This window comes from Myxocyprinus asiaticus, chromosome 32 (genome assembly GCF_019703515.2).
Source record: "Myxocyprinus asiaticus isolate MX2 ecotype Aquarium Trade chromosome 32, UBuf_Myxa_2, whole genome shotgun sequence".
NCBI classification, from domain to species: Eukaryota; Metazoa; Chordata; class Actinopteri; order Cypriniformes; family Catostomidae; genus Myxocyprinus; species Myxocyprinus asiaticus.
In genome coordinates, this window is record NC_059375.1 from 21354454 (window position 1) to 21374901 (window position 20448).

Genomic DNA, 20448 nt, shown 5'->3' on the forward strand with positions numbered 1-20448 from the left:
CACATTCTCTAAACTTCCTTTCCCTTATGACTCAGTACACTTGACATTGCGTTTATTAATGCATATGGGGAATGCCTTCTTACATGACCCAGTTGAAACTTCTCTACAATAACGGCAATATTCTAATATTGGCAATGGTGTTTGATCCCCGCCTGTTTTGGCGCAATGCTGTCTGCTATAAAAGCAGGTGCACAAACACCATTTCCTCAGAATTTTTTCCTTCAAGACAGTGATCATCTCTTGTCTAGAAGCCCTCTACCTTCGCCGTTGATATACACGAGTCAGTGGGAGGAATCTTCACAACAACGAGAAGACTCTCCGCTCCCCTGCAGTGCTCTGGCGAACATCACTCCGCTTTGCCGCTTGACGCTTCGCTGGTGAATGGGTCTCAGCATCCTGATTCCCCGCAGCACTTCGGCAGGTGTTGTGTATCCTTACAAAGCAATTGTATATTGTGTGATATAAATATATATATATAAAAGAGTCGCTTACGTGTTCTCATCTTTTTAAAGATGTCGTTCTGTAAGTGTTCCTTGTGCGAGAGATACATCCTGCCGTCAGATCAGCATGAGAGCTGAATTCACTGTCTGGGCATGAGTCTCAAGACGCTTCGCTCACGAATCGCCCTCTTTCTGAGGGACGATTCAGCCTCACGCACCCTCCCACCCACCTCTTCTGTGATACCTGAGGATTCACACAATGATTTATAGCGGGGCCACAAGGTTGAGCAGGATGAATTTGAGGTGGACCTCGTGCCGGCACACACCCTGTGAGCCCCTCAATCTCCATGAGGCGCATCTTTGCCGATACGCTATGTGCGAGATGAGCTCCGGCCCTCTGAAAGAGCGTGCGGCCTCGTCTTGTTCGGTGGTTCTGAAGCTGAGGATGATAATGATGATGCCTTGTCTCTCGCAGCATCAGGCGAGTGGTCAGTGGATGATGCTGCCACCCCTCCCCCCAGTGAGGGCGAGGAACGTGCACGCGCCACTGACAGGGAGATGCTTCACATCCTTACAAGGGCGGTCGAAGAGCTCAACCTAGAGTGGTCTCCCCCAGAGGAACCTGAACATTCTCGGCTCGATGAATGGTTCCTGCAGTCCAGACGCCGTCAAGTGGCCACGTCCCGCAAATCTGCCCCATTCTTCCCTGAAGTTCATAACAAACTGTCTAAGTCCTGGCACGCATTGACAAACGTCCGCACTGGATGGAAAGGCTTACTCAGCAGCAGAACAAGCTGGATCAGCACTCCACGCAATGGTGGTGCTCCAGGTATTTCAAGCCAAGCTCCTCATGCAAATGGACGAGCAAGGCTTCCATCCAGAGACTTTCAAAAAGCTCTGCACCGCTAGAGACTTAGCGCTGCATGCCACAAAAAGTCACTGGGCAGGCCATCAGCAAGTCCATGGGCAATCTGGTCGTTCTGGATCGACATGTATGGCTGACCCTCACAGAAATGAGTGATAGGGGAAAAGCCACTCTGTTGGATACTCCAGTGTCTCCAGGCAGCTTCTTTGCTGTTTCCACTGGTGTGCCTGATTCATTCTGTCATATGCAAAGTCCGAGAGGACAAGGAAATGATTCTATTGGTTGCGCTGAAATGGCCCAACCAGCCATGGTTTCCAGAAATGATAGAGATGCTGTACAGCTCGCCATGGGAAATACCGCTGAGGAGGAATCTCCTCTCTCAGGCGCAAGGCACAATCTGGCATCCCCAGCCCAAGCTGTGGAACCTGCATGTGTGACCCCTGAACGGAGCACGCTAAACATGCCAGAACTGACGCATTCGGTCATGAACACCATTTTATAGGCCAGAACACTGTCTACGAGACACCTCTACACGCTAAAATGGAATGTGTTCACTGATTGGTGTCTCTCACATGGCAAAGACCCAGTAAACTGCCCCATACATGAAATTCTCATATTTCTTCAAGAGCGATTATATGCAGGACACACTTGTCAACGCTCAAAGTGTATGTGGCGACTATACAGGTGCATCTCAATAAATTAGAATGTCGTGGAAAAGTTCATTTATTTCAGTAATTCAACTCAAATTGTGAAACTCGTGTATTAAATAAATTCAATGCACACAGACTGAAGTAGTTTAAGTCTTTGATTCTTTTAATTGTGATGATTTTGGCTCACATTTAACAAAAACCCACCAATTCACTATCTCAAAAAATTAGAATACATCATAAGACCAATAAAAAAATTTTTTAGTGAATTGTTGGCCTTCTGGAAAGTATATTCATTTACTGTATATGTACTCAATACTTGGTAGGGGCTCCTTTTGCTTTAATTACTGCCTCAATTCGGCGTGGCATGGAGGTGATCAGTTTGTGGCACTGCTGAGGTGGTATGGAAGCCCAGATTTCTTTGACAGTGGCCTTCAGCTCATCTGCATTTTTTGGTCTCTTGTTTCTCATTTTCCTCTTGACAATACCCCATAGATTCTCTATGGGGTTCAGGTCTGGTGAGTTTGCTGGCCAGTCAAGCACACCAACACCATGGTCATTTAACCAACTTTTGGTGCTTTTGGCAGTGTGGGCAGGTGCCAAATCCTGCTGGAAAATGAAATCAGCATCTTTAAAAAGCTGGTCAGCAGAAGGAAGCCTGAAGTGCTCCAAAATTTCTTGGTAAACGGGTGCAGTGACTTTGGTTTTCAAAAAACACAATGGACCAACACCAGCAGATGACATTGCACCCCAAATCATCACAGACTGTGGAAACTTAACACTGGACTTCAAGCAACTTGGGCTATGAGCTTCTCCACCCTTCCTCCAGACTCTAGGACCTTGGTTTCCAAATGAAATACAAAACTTGCTCTCATCTGAAAAGAGGACTTTGGACCACTGGGCAACAGTCCAGTTCTTCTTCTCCTTAGCCCAGGTAAGACGCCTCTGACGTTGTCTGTGGTTCAGGAGTGGCTTAACAAGAGGAATACGACAACTGTAGCCAAATTCCTTGACATGTCTGTGTCTTGATGCCTTGACCCCAGCCTCAGTCCATTCCTTGTGAAGTTCACCCAAATTCTTGAATCGATTTTGCTTGACAATCATAAGGCTGCAGTTCTCTCTGTTGGTTGTGCATCTTTTTCTTCCACACTTTTTCCTTCCACTCAACTTTCTGTTAACATGCTTGGATACAGCACTCTGTGAACAGCCAGCTTCTTTGGCAATGAATGTTTATGGCTTACCCTCCTTGTGAAGGGTGTCAATGATTGTCTTCTGGACAACTGTCAGATCAGCAGTCTTCCCCATGATTGTGTAGCCTAGTGAACCAAACTGAGAGACCATTTTGAAGGCTCAGGAAACCTTTGCAGGTGTTTTGAGTTGATTAGCTGATTGGCATGTCACCATATTCTAATTTTTTGAGATAGTGAATTGGTGGGTTTTTGTTAAATGTGAGCCAAAATCATCACAATTAAAAGAACCAAAGACTTAAACTACTTCAGTCTGTGTGCATTGAATTTATTTAATACACGAGTTTCACAATTTGAGTTGAATTACTGAAATAAATGAACTTTTCCACGACATTCTAATTTATTGAGATGCACCTGTATCTGTGTATCATGCATATGAAGCCAGTGCCACTATAGGCAAGCATGACTTAATCATAAAGTTCCTTAAAGGAGCAAGACGATTAAACCCACCTCAGCCGGCTACACTCCCAACTTGGGACTTAACTTTCATCCTAAAAGCTCTCACAGGGCCCCCCTTTGATCATTTGGACTCTGTTGATTTGAGCATGCTCTCCGTTAAGACCGCACTACTGCTGGCTCTGGCCTCAGTAAAATGGGTCGGTGACCTGCATGCACTATCAATTGACAATTCATGTCTGGAGTTTGGTCCTGGTCTTTCCAAAGCCACTGTCAAACCCAGAAAAGGCTATGTGCCTAAGGTCCTAACCATGCCCTTCAGAGCACAGGTGGTTCACCTTCAGGCTTTCTTCCCTCCTCCATTTAATCGGATGAGAAACAATCATTGCATTTGTTATGCCCTATGCGGGCGCTACACACATACGTTGAGCGTACATGCCAGTTCAGACTCTCTGATCAGACCTTTGTATGCTATGGAGGACACACGAAAGGAATGTCCGTCTCCAAGCAAAGACTTTCTCACTGGATTGTTGATGCGATTGCCCTGGTTTATGAGTCGCAGGGTAAGACTTGCCCAATTGGTGTTAAAGCACACTCAACTTGAGGCATGGCCTCCTCATGGGCATGGACGAATGGTGTGTCCTTACAAGACATTTGTTTTGCAGCAATATGGTCTTCTCAAAACACATTCGCAAGGTTTTACAACCTAGACGTAACGTCTCTCTCTTCACAAAATCTGTTTAGATTGCTTCTTATTTAATTGGCTAAATATATATACTTATGCCCCTCCCTTTAAGGACGAGCTCCCCATCTCTTTACACAACCGCCTGCATTAGGCTGTTGTAATTTACCATAAGTCACAAGCACTTACATTATAAATAAACTCCCTTCCTGACTGGGTTCGTGAAAGTATTAATTCATACTGTATGACTATAATTCATATATTCATTCTGAGTGCTCCCCTCCTGGCCCAACATGAGGGTCACTCACTGCGGCATACTCATGTCAGTCACCGTCCCACGAGACTGCGGCGTCATGTTTCCTTTCTGGGAGGTTATGTCGTGTAGTGCGGCGTGATGGGATTCTGTTCCCCATAAACGTAAATAAACGCAATGTGAAGTGTACTGAGTCGAAAGGGAACGTCTCTGTAACGTACGTAACCTCGGTTCCCTGAGACGAAGGGAACGAGACATTGCGAACGCTAGCCCCACTACAAGACTACAAGAGGTACGAGCAATGCACTCTTTGTTCTGAGTCAGAAATTCTGAGGAAATGGTGTTTGTGCACCTGCTTTTATAGCAGACAGCTTCACGCCAAAACAAGTGGGGCTCAAACACCATAGCCAATATTGAATATTGGCATTATTGTAGAGAGGTTTCAACTAGGTCATGTAGGAAGGCACTCCCCATATTCGTTAATAAACGCAGTGTCTTGTTCCCTTCATCTCAGGGAACCGAGGTTATGTACGTAACCGAGACATTTCTACATCCGTTGGCATCTAATTCATTTTACTACCAAATGTCCATCTCTGCTAAACTGTCTCTGGGTAAAAGTATAGTAAGGAGGAATATAACACTGTCCTGTGTTAACTGTTGCATTCTAACTAGGTTTTATCTTAGTTAAAACACTTTCAAATAAATAAATGGGAGACAGTATACACATTCTGCTTAGGCATAGATTTTGATTGTACAATAGATGGTCTACATAGACTGCCGTAGATTGTTCAGTAATATAGCTAGCCGATATAGCTAGCTTTACTAGATACAATGTTCCATGTCTGAGTATAAGAGTTGGCATCAAAGAAACACCTGTTATCTTTTGTATAAACCTAAGTATTTGAGTGGAAATGTGTCTAAGGATGCAGTATACATTATGCTGTTATCCTGGAGGGCTTAGGGAGGGAAATTAGGAATATTATCTGATAATATTTACTCAACAATAATGTTAAATGAGTAAACACCTCATTAAGAAACTGAAAAATAAATTCGTATTTTTTTCCCCAGTGATAATGTATTCCAAAAACAAATACATTGAAAACCTGTAAAGGGATAGTTCACCCAAAATGAAAATTCTCTCATCATTTACTCACCCTCATGTCATCCCAGATGTTTATGACTTTCTTTTTCAGTTGAACACAAACAAAGATTTTTAGAAGAATATCTCCACTCTTTACGTTCGTACAATGCAAGTGAATGGTGACCAGAGCTTTGAAGCTCTAAAAAAGACACCAAGGCAGCATAAAAGTAATCCATAAAAGGCCAGTGGTTTAATCAATGTCTTCTGAAGCAATCTATTCGATTTTGTATGAGAAAAGACCAAAATATAAAATAATAATATTAGAAAAATAAAATAAGAAAATTATATAAAACACTCTTTTAACATATATGTATGTCTTTTAAAAAGTTTAAACATATGTACCTGTGAAAAATGCTGTAACACGGTGAGTTAATATACTCCCAACAGCATGCTCAACGGCCTTCACTTGCTGGCCTTAAAAGAAATGCATGTTTTAACTCTTAACCAGCCAGTAATACTGAATATATACTGCTACTCATGACACAACATTCATCAGCGATGATAAATGGATTACACACAAATTATCAATTTTAATCAACAAAATTACTCTAGTAAATTTTTTTGTAATGCTATTTTCAGAACTCCCAATCGCTATTACTCACCGCTGACCTTACACACATGCAGGGTTGGGGAGTAACAGAATACATGTAACGGGATTACATATTTCAAATACAAAATACAAGTAACTGTATTCCACTACAGTTACAATTTAAATAATTGGTAATTAGAATACAGTTACATTCAAAAAGTATTTTGATTACTGAAGGGATTATTTAGCATTTTATTGTCATTTGTTTCATTTAATATTTAGTCCTTTCAGATGGAAAACATTTATACATATAAATGATGTAATCCAAAGTGCATTTGAACAGCAGTGAAACACTTTCTTATGATGTGTTACATTCATACCTGCAGACAGAGAAGTAAGTTTGAAATAAGTTTGGAGCAGAAGAAATAGAAATAAACCTTGTGTAAATTGTCAGCTTTACGCTAAGCTAAAATGCTATTTCTAGCCATTTTACATGCACATGATACCAGGCACGATCATATTTTTTTATCAAGAAAATTCAAGTTGGATCATAATTTCTTTTTTTTCTAGTAAGACCTTTGATATTAGGGCAAAAATCATATTCTTGATAATAATTTTCTTATTGTTTTCCTGTAAAAATATCTAAAAATCCATAAAACAAGCTCAATTTGATCTATCTTGTTTTAGAAACAACACTACATAAGATATTTAGGTTTTTCAGAGAATGTATTTTTAACATGTGTATTTTGTCTTACTGTACTGGCAGAGTTTTTATAGTCATAACAAGTGAAAAAAATCTACCAGTGCTGAAGAAGTAATCCAAAGTATTTAGAATACATTACTGACCTTGAGTAATCTAATAGCAATACATTACAAATGACATTTTACAGCATGTATTCTGTAATCTGTAGTGGAATACACTTCTAAAGTAACCCTCCCAACCCTGCACACACGGACTGAGCAGCTCTAAAGGGCTCACTCCCAGCACAGAGAGACGGCCAGCCAAAAGAAACCCTGCTGCCCCATTTCTGTCTAATTACTACATAGTGAAATCATTACATATTTAAATAGTTCAGCACTGGCAAGTGGAGACACACCTTTAACCCTGTAACACATGCATAATGCAGTGGTCCCGTAGACATTCTATGGGCGGTACACTGACGAGGAGACAAGAGGCAATTTCTTTTGAATGAATGTCTATGAAGGAGATGCACTAATGTGATGAATAAACTGCTTTTGTGAGGAAATCGCTCATCACTTAATGAATTGACCACCTGTCTGCTAATATTAAACATGTTATACACAAAACAATCCTTTTGGAATGAAATATGTGTATGTAAAATTGCTGCTTTATAAGAGAAGACAAGGACAATTTTGCAACAGGTAGGTAGTCAGTTTACGGCTTTCCCCATTCAAATGTATGGTATCAGCAAACGGTGACTTACCGCTGTAAGACCCTAGTTGATCTTTACACTCTCTTATGGTAAAAGCGCTGAGGATGCTATCTCAGTATAGAAGATCTCTGGCACTAGAAGTGTAATCGAGCTTGAAATCATGATCGCCAAGGAGACTGTTGATGTCAAGATTTAAAGTGAAAAAGGAGTTATATTTTTTGTCTGTTCTCACCCAAAACTAACTGGATCGCTTCAGAAGACATTGATTAAACCACTGGAGTCATGTGGATTACTTATATGCTGCCTTAATGTGCTTTTTGGAGATTCAAAGTTCTGGACACCATTCAATTGCTTTGTGAGGACCTACAGAGCTGAAATATTCTTCTAAAAATCTTTGTTTGTGTTCAGCAGAAGAAAGAAAGTCAGAGTAACTGATGAAGGATTTTTATTTTTGGGTGAACTATCCCTTTAAGGATACACAGGTCAGCTTTTACTGATGGTGCATTGCAAGTTACAATGATATATGCCAATAAATCAACGATATCCAAAATAGAAAGTGTTAGATACTGAATATGGAAGTGTCTCCATAGACAGAATTTTTTTTTTTTTTTACGATGAAGGAGCACCCGGGCTCCTAGTGGCTGGAGGCTTCACTTTGAACAAACGCGATCTATCGTTTGCCTTTAGGACCTGCCTGTACGGGTGTAGTTAAACTTAAGAAGACAAGTCTCAAATGTTCTGTCCGTTAGTCGGGGCAGTCGAATGCATCAAAAGCATGATTTTGAAGGAATAAAACCCCTCAAATCGTCTACTTGACAGTTTACGGTATTCATTGCTTTAACAAACGGTATCTGGTGGAAGAGAAGATCTAAAGTCTTAGGTGGGTTGAATTTCCACCCAACAAGCTTCTATTTAGCTTGCTACTTAGCTGACTTTTGTAATGATGGTTAACTTGTATTTTACTTATTTCATCAACCATTACTTTTTTATTTTAACCTGTCGTGTTTGCTAATAATCACTGTTCAGGTAAAAAGACTGCTGCAGCAGTTCGGGAAATGTAGCTTGCTAATTGGCTACCATGAGATTATTAAAGAGATTTTAGAGAGAAGCGGCGTAGAAATGGTCCATTACATTTTAATTCTAAATACTAAACCATAAGAATATCGTCGAGATGTTTTAGATGCTTGTTGACACTGTTTTACAGCGTTAAATAAAACAAACCTGAAGTTGACAGCATTAGCGTGCTAGTTAGCATTGAAGCTAATGCTAACCTGAAGCCTGTGCAAGTAAACGTTCTTAGCGTTTCCCACTGACAAGTCCTTTCAGTGTTAAGTCCGTGTAAAATGTATTTTCCTCTTTAATATACTGAGGGGTATTTCAAGTACGATTTGGTGTTGGTGGCTCATTGTTTCTCAAGTCCGGAGAGTTGCGATAGTGGGTTTTTTTCTTAGGCGAGCTCGGGGATGTACTGCTCTGACTTGCTTATCTCACGTTTTAGGCCTTAAAAATCTAGATCTGACTTATTTTATATCTATCTTTTGTGCATATTATTATGTTTTAGTTGCCGTTGTTGTAAGTTATTTAGTCTATGAAGTTTTAATCTTTAGTGTTTTGTGACAATAACTGTCACTACATTTTCCACACCAACATGTGTTGTAACATTACTTGTTAGTTAAATTATAATATCAAGAATAACTCAAGTGTCCTCACTTAACATTTTGTTGGTTTATTCTTTATAAAATTATCATTGTGCATTTTAAGTTGTCTCTTCAAAATATCTTTATTTCATTCATGGATAGGCTTTGTTTCTTAGTGAAGTAAAACGCAAAAAAATAAAATAAAAAATGTATAAGCAAACATTTAATAAGTTTTATGTTGCTTATTGGTTGCATTCTGGTTGTGATATGTTACAGTTATGGATCCAGAAAGACAGAAGCGTAAAGAAGAAATTCAGAAATCTCTGGGATTCATTCAGTAAGTTTGGAGACTTTACTAATCTGTGCTGCTCCTCCCTAATACAAATATACACTCACTGAGCATTTTATTAGGAACACCTGTACCCCTACTTATTCATGCATAAAATCAGCAGATATGGGTCAGGAGCTTTAGTTAATGTTCACATCAACCATCAGAATGGGGAAAAAAGGTGATCTCAGTGATTTGGACCATGGCATGTTTGTTGTTGCCAGACAGGCTGGTTTGAGTATTTCTGTAACTGTTGATCCTGTCCTGGATTTTCTGGCACAACAGCCTCTAGTAGGGATGCACCAATTTATCGGCCATACATCGGTATTGGCAGATATACACCTTGTTGACTGCCATCGGCCTATCGGCAAATACGATGTCGTTCTCCGATGGCAGTGGCCGATGTTTATCTGTTTATATGTGTTGGTTATTTGCGGTCGACTTGGACAACAGTAGCTTACCCAGCTGCAGATTTGGAGAAGATCCAACAGGTGGTACTATAATACCACCCACAGCCACTGGCTGGACATGACTCTGGCATGACGTAAGAGGGCAACGGGTGCCGTGCGCACCTGTGGTTTGTTTTCAAATAAGTGCAAGAAAATGTCAGTGGTGTGGGAGTATTTTACTGTCTCGTAAAAAGTTAAGCGATATGCAGTTTGTAAGACATGTTCCAGCGACATTTCAAGAGGAGGTTCTACAAGCAAGAATTTTAACACATCAAATCGAATTCACCCATTTGAAAAGCCGACATGAAGAAGTGTACAAGGATTACCTGAAAGCCGATAAAAAATGGAGAGATGAACTGGACACCAAGAAAACACAAACCACCACCAGCAAGACTCAGTCAATAACCACAGCCTTTGAGAAAGGGAAAAAATTCCCCATGGACAGCGCCAAAGCTAAAGGGATCACTAAAAAGGTGATGGAGTTTATCGCATTAGATGACCAACCTTTCCCCGTTGTGGAGGACGTGGGGTTTTGAGGCCTGATGGAGCCCCGCTACACACTGCCCAGTCGTCGTCATTTTGCAGACATCTGTCTCCCTGAAGTCTACAATGTTGTTGCCACACACATTCATGAGCTACTGGCCAGTGACATCCCTGCCATCAGTTTTACAACTGATATATGGAGTTTGGATGCTAGCCCTGTGAGTATGTTTAGCCTCACGGCACAGTGGATTGACAAAGATTTTAACTTGATAAAAGCAGCGTTACACTCCCAGGAGTTCACGGGCTCCCACTCCGCACTTGCTATCTCAAAGGCATTTGAGAAAATGTTTGAAACATGGAAAATAGACAAATCCTGAGAGATAATGCCCGAAATATGGCAAAAGCTATGACGGATAGTGGTCTGGCTAGTTTTAGCTGCATGGCACACAACTTCCAGCTAGCTGTCCACGATGGCGTGCTGAGCCAGCGCAGCATTTCAGATGTAGTGGCAATAGGCCGAGAAATAGTGGGACACTTTAAACACTCACCCCTTGCCTACTCACACCTGCAGGCTGTGCAGATCCAGTTGGGGATGAAACCAAAAAGGCTTTTACATTTAAATTTAATTACATTTATGTTTCACAAAAATAATTTTTGTTGGGCTATGTACTGAACAATTCTTATTGAGTAGGCAGATGTATAGCAGGCTTAAAAGGCTCTTGAAAAAGTTATTTTTCACAAAAAGAATCTTTGTCATGTGAAATAAGGTTATATTAAACTTTGTTTCATAAATTTGTATGATTGAATTTGTGCTCATTCAAAGAGTGTGATGCAGGGCTGAAAGACTTAAAAAACAGCTCATTTATTTTTTAAAATGAAGATTTCTTTGTTTCACTGGCACAAAAGGTGGATTAAATAACAACAAAAACAAAAATCGGTATCGGCATCAGCCAAGAATTACACAATCGGTGCATCTCTAGTCTCTAGAGTTTACTCAGAATGGTCCCAAAAGCAAAAAACATACAGCGAGCGGCAGTTCTGCGGACGGAAACGCCTTGATGATGAGAGAGGTCAACGGAGAATGGCCAGACTGGTTCGCGCTGACAGAAAGGCTATGGTAACTCAGATAACCGCTCTGTACTAGAGGTTGACCGATATATAGGTTTTGCCGATTAATCGGCACCGATAACAGATATCTGTAACTATCGGTTATTGGCAAAAATCCACACCGGTAGTTTTTCCGTATTGCATCCGGTGCTGGAGCAGCTGGGAAGGGTCTGCTGTCGTTATACAGTATGAGAGTGGCCTCTAGAGGCAAAATAAAAACAGTCTCTTGACTGATGCCTAGTGGTGTTTGTTTTGACACGTGAGACTACACTCTGCATGGAGCAGAACACTTCAGATGTGGGTTTAAAACATCAACAATGAAAAGGTATGTACACAGTACACTACAGTACACGTTGTCATATCATTATAAAGTAATTAATTTGTTGACTAGAAGCTGCATTAGTAAAGAACAGCAGTATGTTTGCCGACCAGGCTGAGAGGACGCTAACATTAAACCTAATCTCAAGCGGTTAGAACAATGTGACAAAAATACAACAAAGCAGAGGTGAAACAAACAGATTCAATTACACTCATTGAGCACTCTATTAGTAACACTATACTAATACTGAGTACAGTCCTACCCAAATGTTAAAATGTCACGATTGTTAACATCTATTATCATCTATTTGCATTAGTTAATATCCAGCTGGTCACGTTTATGCATTCGTTAGCCGGCCAAATTGCATATTTAAAGCTAGTGATGTGAGAAAGCAAACTAATATCTTCATGCAGCCGAGAGCAACGTATAGACAAATCAGAAACGCATCTGATTTCAATTAAAAAATTTTATCCTCACTGTAACACGATGACTTCAGATTGATCACATTCTTGTGCTATAAAAGGCTAGACACAGTGCAGCAAATACAGTTTAACAGAAAGTGGGTGTCTCAATATGCTTTTAAAGTCCTTTTAATTAGACACATCATCTAAAAAACAGCGCTTCTGCACGAGATGCTGAATAAACAAAAACAAAGGGAAACAAAGACGTTCATCTAGTGCACGTTTACATAAAACAAATGGATGGTTGCAAAAGCGTTTGGTGTGAACAGCCCCTTACAGTTGGTGGTCTTTGGCTGTTGCGTCTTGCTCTCTTATAAGCGTTTCTCAGATTAAGCTATGAGTTGTTTAAATGCTTTGTCAGGAAAGATGTTCAACTTAGAAATGTGTGTCTCGAGATCCTCATGTTCGGTTCCAGTCTGTTGTGTTCTGTCTGTTTGAACAGCCATTGGCCTGGTCTCATAGTCTGAGCCGCTTCACCACAGAGTTCAGCTGAATACCACTGATATCTGTCAATATTGCTACTCTACATACAACTGTACTGAATAAAAAACAATGTGGTATTTCGCTGTTATTATGAAGCTTGAGTCTGGAGTAGTAGGAATCAGTGCAAGTGTAACACCATGTGAACTGTCTATTGAAGTGTTCCCCCCATTTTACTTTTGTCTTAGCATTTGAGAATATGGACCGACTAAAACTTTTTATTTATTGATTTTATGCACATTAGTTGAAAATGAAATGTTCTTTTTTTTAACAGCCAGGATAGGAATGTTCTATGCAATAATATAACGGTGCAGAATGGTTTATGTATTTATTGTGCCCTCTTGTGGACTAAGGAAACAACGTCAATTAAAAAATCAGCTGACATATTAGTTCATATATATTAATATTTATATATTTAAAAAAGTACAATACATTTTCATGGTTCATTCAGTACTGTTTATTTTTTTAATACATTTCAGCACTGTTTTACTTTGTGTTATTTTTTCATTCAGTATCAATTTGAAAAACTATTGGTTGATTAATCGGTTATCGGCAGGTACTGCCCAACGTAGTTATCGGTAAAATCCACTATTGGTCGACCTCTACTCTGTACAATTGTAGTGAGCAGAATAGCATCTCAGAATGCACATCACATTGAACCTTGAAGCGGATGGGCTACAACAGCAGAAGACCACTTTGGGTTCCACTTCTGTCAGCCAAGAACAGAAAGCTGAGGCTGCAGTGGGCACAGGCCCACCAAAACTGGACAGTTGAGGACTAGAAAAACATAGCCTGGTCTGATGAATCTCGATTTCTGCTGAGGCACATTGATGGTGACATGTGACATTAGCATGTCGGCGAGTACACGCAAGAATTCGGAAGTGGCACTTATTTACAACAGAAGAACGAATGTCAAACGAGTGTTTGATTATTTCAAACTGCATCAGATCCCTGGACAGAAGCGCCGATTTAAAGTTAAAAACGTTTTAATTATCAACTTGTTTCTAACAAACCTATCGATTTGCTTCGGAAGACATTTATTGATCAACTGGAGTCGTGTGGATTACTTTTATGCTGCCTAAATATGACTTTTGGACCGTCAAAGTGCTGGCACCCATGTACTTCTACTATAAGGACCTGACAGAGCTCTATCTTCTTTTAAAAATCTTCATGTGTGTTCTGCTGAATAAAGACAGACATACACATCTGGGATGGCATCAGGGTAAGTGAATGAGACTATTTTCATTTTTGGGTGAACTGTCCCTTTGTGTCAACAGTCCAGGCTGGTGGCAGTGGTGTAATGGTGTGAGGAATGTTTTCTTGGCACGCTTTGAGCCCGTTAATACCAATCAATCATCGCATGAATGCCTCAACCTATTTGAGTATTGTTGCTGACCATGTGCATCCCTTCATGGTCACAATTTACCCATCTTCTAATGTCTACTTCCAGCTTGAAAGTCGTCTCAAACTGGTTTCATGAACATGACAAAGAGTTCACTGTTCTTTAGTGGCCTTCCAAGTTGGGATGTGGTAGAACTGGAGATTCGCAGCACGAATATGCAGCTGGCAAATCTGCAGAAATTTTGTGATGCAATCATGTCAACATAGACCAGAATCTCAAAGAAATGTTTCCAACATCTTGTGGAATCCATGCCATGAAGAATTGAGGCTGTTTTGAGGTCAAAGGCAGGCCCTACTCAGTATTAGTATAGTGTTACTAATAAAGTGCTCAATGAGTGTAATTGAATCTGTTTGTTTCACCTCTGCTTTGTTGACTTGTTTGGCATCTGAAGATTCCTAAATAAATTTATTTTTTATTTTTTCCACAGGTCATCCTTGCCTTTCCCTGAACCTGAAGGTTATGAGGTCAGAGCGTATTGATAATTCACTCTTAATGCTTTAGGCATTTTTTCCACACAATTGTGGATCTAGTACCTGAACTAAAATCAGTTAGTTGTGAAACTATACCTGTTCCGATAAAATAAGTAACAAGTAGCCCTGCAGTAAAATGCTACATCTTGTTAATCCAGATTTGTTTTATTTCATGAATGTCATTTAAATGGAAATTCTCGATGTCTTTTGCAGGCATTTCTGACCCAGCTAGTGTGTAATTTGCTGGATGAGGGTAATGCAGTATTTCGTGATGGAGAGTGGAGACAGGCTGCTGTACATTACAGCGAGGGTGTGAATGTATCGCGCTATGCTCAGTCTGAAGCCCTAGTCATTCCCCAAGAGTTGTTAGAGAGCCTATATGTGAACCGGGCTGCTGCACACTACAATCTAGTAAATTGGTCTCTTCGTTATTTACAGAATTGATTTTAATTGGACCAATGGTTGACATGTAAACTATCACTGTCAAATCTGAGGGTTTAAAGGGATAGTTCACCCAAAAATGAAAATTCTCTCATCTTTTTCACCCTCATCTCATCCCAGATGTGCTTTACTTTCTTTCATCTACTGAACACAAACTAAGATTTTTAGAAAAATATCTCTGCTCTGTAGGGCCATACACAATACAAGTGAATGGTGACCAGAACTTTGAAGGTCCAAAAAGCAAATAAAGGCAGCATAAAAGTTATCCATAGGACTATGGTGGTTAAATCCATATTTTCAGAAGCAATATGATAGGTGTGGGTGAGTATCAGATCAAAATTTAAGTCCTTTTTTTACTATAAATCTCCACTTTCACCTTCCCGTTTAATTTTGTTTTTGGCGATTCACATTCTTTGTGCATATCGCCACCTACTGGGCAGAGATGAGAATTTATAAGGACTAAATATTGATCTGTTTCTCACTCACACCTATCATATTGCTTCTGAAAATATGGATTTAACCACCATAGTCCTATGGATAACTTTTATGCTACTATTATGTGATTTTTGGGCCTTCAAATATCTGGCCACCATTAATTTGCATTGTGTAGACCTACAGAACTGAAATATTCTTCTAAAAATCTTCATTTGTGTTTAGGGCTGTTACGATTACAAGATTTAATTCAAATACTCATTTAAAAAAATTCCTTTAACAAAATTGCAGAATCAACAAATCGAAAATATGGCAGAAGTTTTTAAGTCCATGGACGGGGGTAGGGCTGCACAGTTATTAGAAAAAAATATAGATTATGACTACGGCTGTCACGATTATGTAATGGTGAAAACTGACAATTATTCAATTTAAGTCTACTCCTGTTGCTTTAATTGTTTCTATTTAGAATGTATTTTTACAGCGGTTAAGTTTCTTACCAATCCCAGACGTGTGCGTTGAGCAGTGAAACGACAATGGCCAATCAGAGACGCAGTGAGTCTTCAGACCAATCAGTCATGGCAACCAGTCCTTGTGCGCAAGTTTTAAATAGTCTGACGTCCTGATGCTTGCTTACAGTAAGTTTCATCTCTGTTTGCAATGGCACAAGAAAAGTAGTGCTAAAGAAACAGTATCTGACACTCGAAAAGTAGCTGTAGAACAAAGGTGTGCAATTTTGAATTATTTTCAATTCGTTGCATGTCTCACCGTTTTATTTACTGCAAACTAAAACAATCCTGACTGTTATAATCAAGGTACAGGCAGGGTCTAAATAACTGATGTATTGTGTTGTTTAAACCGCTAAATTTATTATGTGAGCATTTGTGGGTGCAGAAATCTGTGTCAGTGAGCTCGTGCTGAAGTGCAGGGCTCAGTGAGTGACAGCTTCAGTCATTATAATGGGAGAGTTTGAATATTGTTGCATTCCTCGATTTTTGTGTACAATTTATTAAAAAAGAAAAACAGTTGTATTTATATATTAAACAACTATAAAGTGGCTTGTTTTGAAGTCAGCTTGTTTTGGACATCTTGAACGTTATATTTCACAGACCATCTTCATTGTTATCGTGTTTGCCCAGTTAAATATCTATTTGACACACAACTGCTGTTGGTAGATTTAAATTTTAACAAATCACACAAACTCACAAACCGGCTAATCTTACCTTTCAAAGTGCAACCACTGTGACAGATTTGAGGCCAAATATGATCTAACGATGATCTTATGTGAACAAGATCACAATGCGGGAAGTTCAATCTAAATCAGCTGTTCAGTTTGACTATTGAAGATGTAAAAAATTATTATTACTGTATGTGGGCCAATCATTTAAGCAGTAAAGACACATATTGCATGTCTGATGGTAGTTTTTTTATTTTTATGGCTTTGGAAGTATTAAATGTGTGAGGATGTGAATACATCAACCTGTTACATGACACACAGGCATATTGACTGAAATTAAAAATGGTTTTTTCAATAGTTCAAAAAGAACCTACATATAATTCTTAACTTTAAATCATAGATTAACCTTTAGTAACATTAACAAAAATTATTACAGTATGTTTTGCTTAAAAGAAACTGCAGCACAGCCCATAACCTGCTTTTCTGAAGAACCCGGAAGCACGGTTGCCTGCTTACTGACATCACAGTAATTTAATCAAATAATCATCATTAATAATCACGATTACAATATCAAGGGCAATAATCGACAATTATAATTTTTGTCATAATCGTACAGCCCTAGACGGGGGTCCAAACACATAACGACAAGAGGTGTCAGCTGTGTGAGAACGCTTCACTTTAGATTTGAAAAACAGTTCAGGACCTGGAAAACCATAGCATCACTTCAGCAATGCAACAGAACTCAAAAAGAAGACATCGAATTTTCACAGACCCGCCGGACACAAGCGGTAATTTCACTGCATGAGATTTGTGGTGCTGCACATCGAGATGCATGAGAGAAGTTGAGCTCTTCATTGCCGCACGGGACACGCTTAACTCAGCAAAAAAACACATTGTAATGCACTCAAACTATCTACACAGTCATATATATTTGCGATTTGCAATATATGCTTTTATGAAGCAACATAGAATAATGTTATGAAAAAGACGTCCGTCGGACTTGATTAAAGTTACACACGCAGTGATGGGTGCACAAACACTTCACAGTCCAGATGATCTAAGAAGGTTATTTTCTGCAGATTGTGATTTGGGTTCTATTCTGTGTAAATTAATTACAATTTGAATGTAAATGTGATCTTCCTCCTGATGTAAATTAGATTTCATGATGATTATGTTTGTAATAGTTTGCAATGCCACACTTCTGATAAATATTTTAGTTTATGCCCATTATCACATGTTAAACTCAATGTGGGAATCCAGAGAACTTTATTTACTAAATAAAGCCACGGGTCTGTATGCTGTCAGTCAAAGCTCAACGCGAGCTGTTGAAGGGCATCTCGCACCCCGCAGGGACAATATGAAACGGTCTTACCTGAGTGAGTAACGGCTTGTCTCCACATGCAAAATTATTAAGTGTTTGCTCAAGAAGGAAGTGAATGTCCAGATGAGTAAGGGCATTTTACATGGTACGTGGCAAGCGAAAGCTTTTGCGATTTGTGCAGTACAGTATGTATCACACGCACAACAGTTCCAGCAACTGCAGCTCAACGCAAGAGTGAAAACATCTATCTCTCAATGATGTGATTACTGTTAATATTGTATTCCGTGTTGCATAGGGTGGAGCTTAAATGTATTTTATTTTTTTTCCTTTTTCACCCAATTTGGAATGCCCAGTTCCCAATGCACTCTAAGTCCTCGTGGTCGCGTAGTGATTCGCCTCAATCCGGGTGGCGGAGGACGAATCCCAGCTGCCTCTGCGTCTGAGACTGTCAACCCGTGCATCTTATCACATAGCTTGTTGAGCATGTTGCCACAGAGACATAGCGCGTGTGGAGGCTTCATGCCATCCACCGCAGCATCCACGCTTATCTCCCCATGCACCCCACCGAGAACAAACCACATTATAGCGACCACGAGAAGGTTACCCCATGTGACTCTACCCTCCCTAGTAACCTGGCCAATTTGGTTGCTTAGGACCAAATTGAGTGGAGCTTAAATAAAAATAAATAAATAATAATTTTTGAAAGTCTTATCCCCCCTAATCTGTTCCGTATAGAAACACTGTATAAAAAGTTTGAGCAATAAATTCTAATGTTTAGGGGTAGCTCAAGTGCCTCAGAGATTAAGAAAATTATTAAAATTCAAAGAATTACGAGTATATTGTAATTTATTTTAAACAATGCAGTATTTATTATTGAACATATTGAATTCTTTGTTCTGTTTCTGACAGAGTTCATAGTCTCAGTCTGACAATGTCCAGCAAACTGCGAGTTATGGAGTAACGATAACCCTAGCCCCCTTTTTCTTTTTGGTGTCTGAAATGTGATGTCCCCAACAGCCCCCTCATTCGCATTGTCCCCAGTTTCCATCTTTTCACCATCTTCTGCTGAGCTATTTTCAGAACCATTCTTCCTTTTTCTCACTGGATTAACAAGAAATTTTTGTCCTGCAGTTTTCCTGATCTCTCATTAGGATTCTTGCCTTCTGCCAAAATGTTGCAATTTCTGTAATAGCCGATGATTGTCTTATGGTCTCTTCAGTTCAACATGGTGATGTAAGAAGAATCCAAGAGCCATACACAATGATGGCAACTTGCTGCCTGTTAATTCAGTCACAGAGTCCCCAAGGAGATACAACTCGGTTTGAGATTTTGTTGCTTTCGCTACAGATGACATTTTCAATAGATTCAGAAGCAGAAATGAATCTGAAAGAAATATGAAATAGCATTGATTAGACCTTTTGGAATCATGGATTTTAATACATGTTATTTTGAAGAATTTTATTACAAAATTCCCTTGTATTTATTTGTCTAATTATAGATATATTTCTTTTACTATTTACACTTAGAAATATTTAAAATAGCAGTCATTTAACTCACCAGTAGATAAGAGTCAATAACGTTCACATCAATCGCCAATCACCAAAATTGTATAAATCGACTTTGAATTTGGAAATCAAGACAATTAATTCAAACAGTTTTAGTCAACAGTTAAGTAATTAAACACACATAGAACTGCAACAGTGTTGATTAGTCAGCATAGTCAGTCCAAACAAGTCTAAACATGTCTGGAATATGATTTTATGAAAATATTGTATTGTCAGCAAAACCATGGAATCTGGATATGAACCACAATGGATATGGATGGTCAGATATGAACCACAGTGATTGAATGTTGTGTGTATGATGATTGGAGAAAGTGTCAATTTACTTAGTATTTAAAATTGGGTTCTTAATTTATTAAGAGAATTAATCTATTATCAGTAGTATGTGAAATAACAGGGCGGCAGCAGCTTTGGAGTATCAGAAAATTCACCATCATTGAGCTACCCCTAAAAATTGTTCAGTTGTGCTGGTATTTTGCCCGAATTTTTATTTCATATATATAGAGAGAGAGAGAGAGCAACAAAATGAGAGGGTAAGAAGATAATATTTCAAAAGTTAAAAAATAAGCTCCACCCTAGTGTCACATGTAAGTGATAGTTTAAAAAAACCAATAACTAAATAAAATGGCTTTTATATCTCCATAAAATAGTTTAGCTATGAATAGGCTATAGCTCAATAATCCTCAATAAACAAGATTGGTGGGCAGACATTGTCTCTTAAAAGATAAAATATTTTATTTCCATGGCCTGTTTTCCCATATTTAAATTTTAAACTGAAATGGGTAGAT

General features: G+C 39.3%; 1 protein-coding gene across 4 annotated transcripts in view; it reads left to right on the plus strand.

Annotated features, from left to right (window-relative positions):
• Positions 1–8232: 8232 nt before the first annotated feature.
• LOC127422966 (zinc finger CCCH domain-containing protein 7B-like) overlaps positions 8233–20448 on the plus strand; it is a 43364-nt gene continuing 31148 nt past the window's right edge. For 2 of the 4 annotated variants that reach the window (XM_051666896.1, XM_051666897.1), the window contains exons 1-4: positions 8233–8474; positions 9508–9568; positions 14688–14724; positions 14944–15141. In XM_051666896.1, coding sequence (XP_051522856.1) covers positions 9510–9568; positions 14688–14724; positions 14944–15141 — 294 coding nt within the window. In that variant the 5' untranslated portion in view covers positions 8233–8474; positions 9508–9509. The remainder of the gene's footprint in view (positions 8475–9507; positions 9569–14687; positions 14725–14943; positions 15142–20448) is intronic. The other 2 variants (XM_051666898.1, XM_051666899.1) reach the window with 2 other exon arrangements.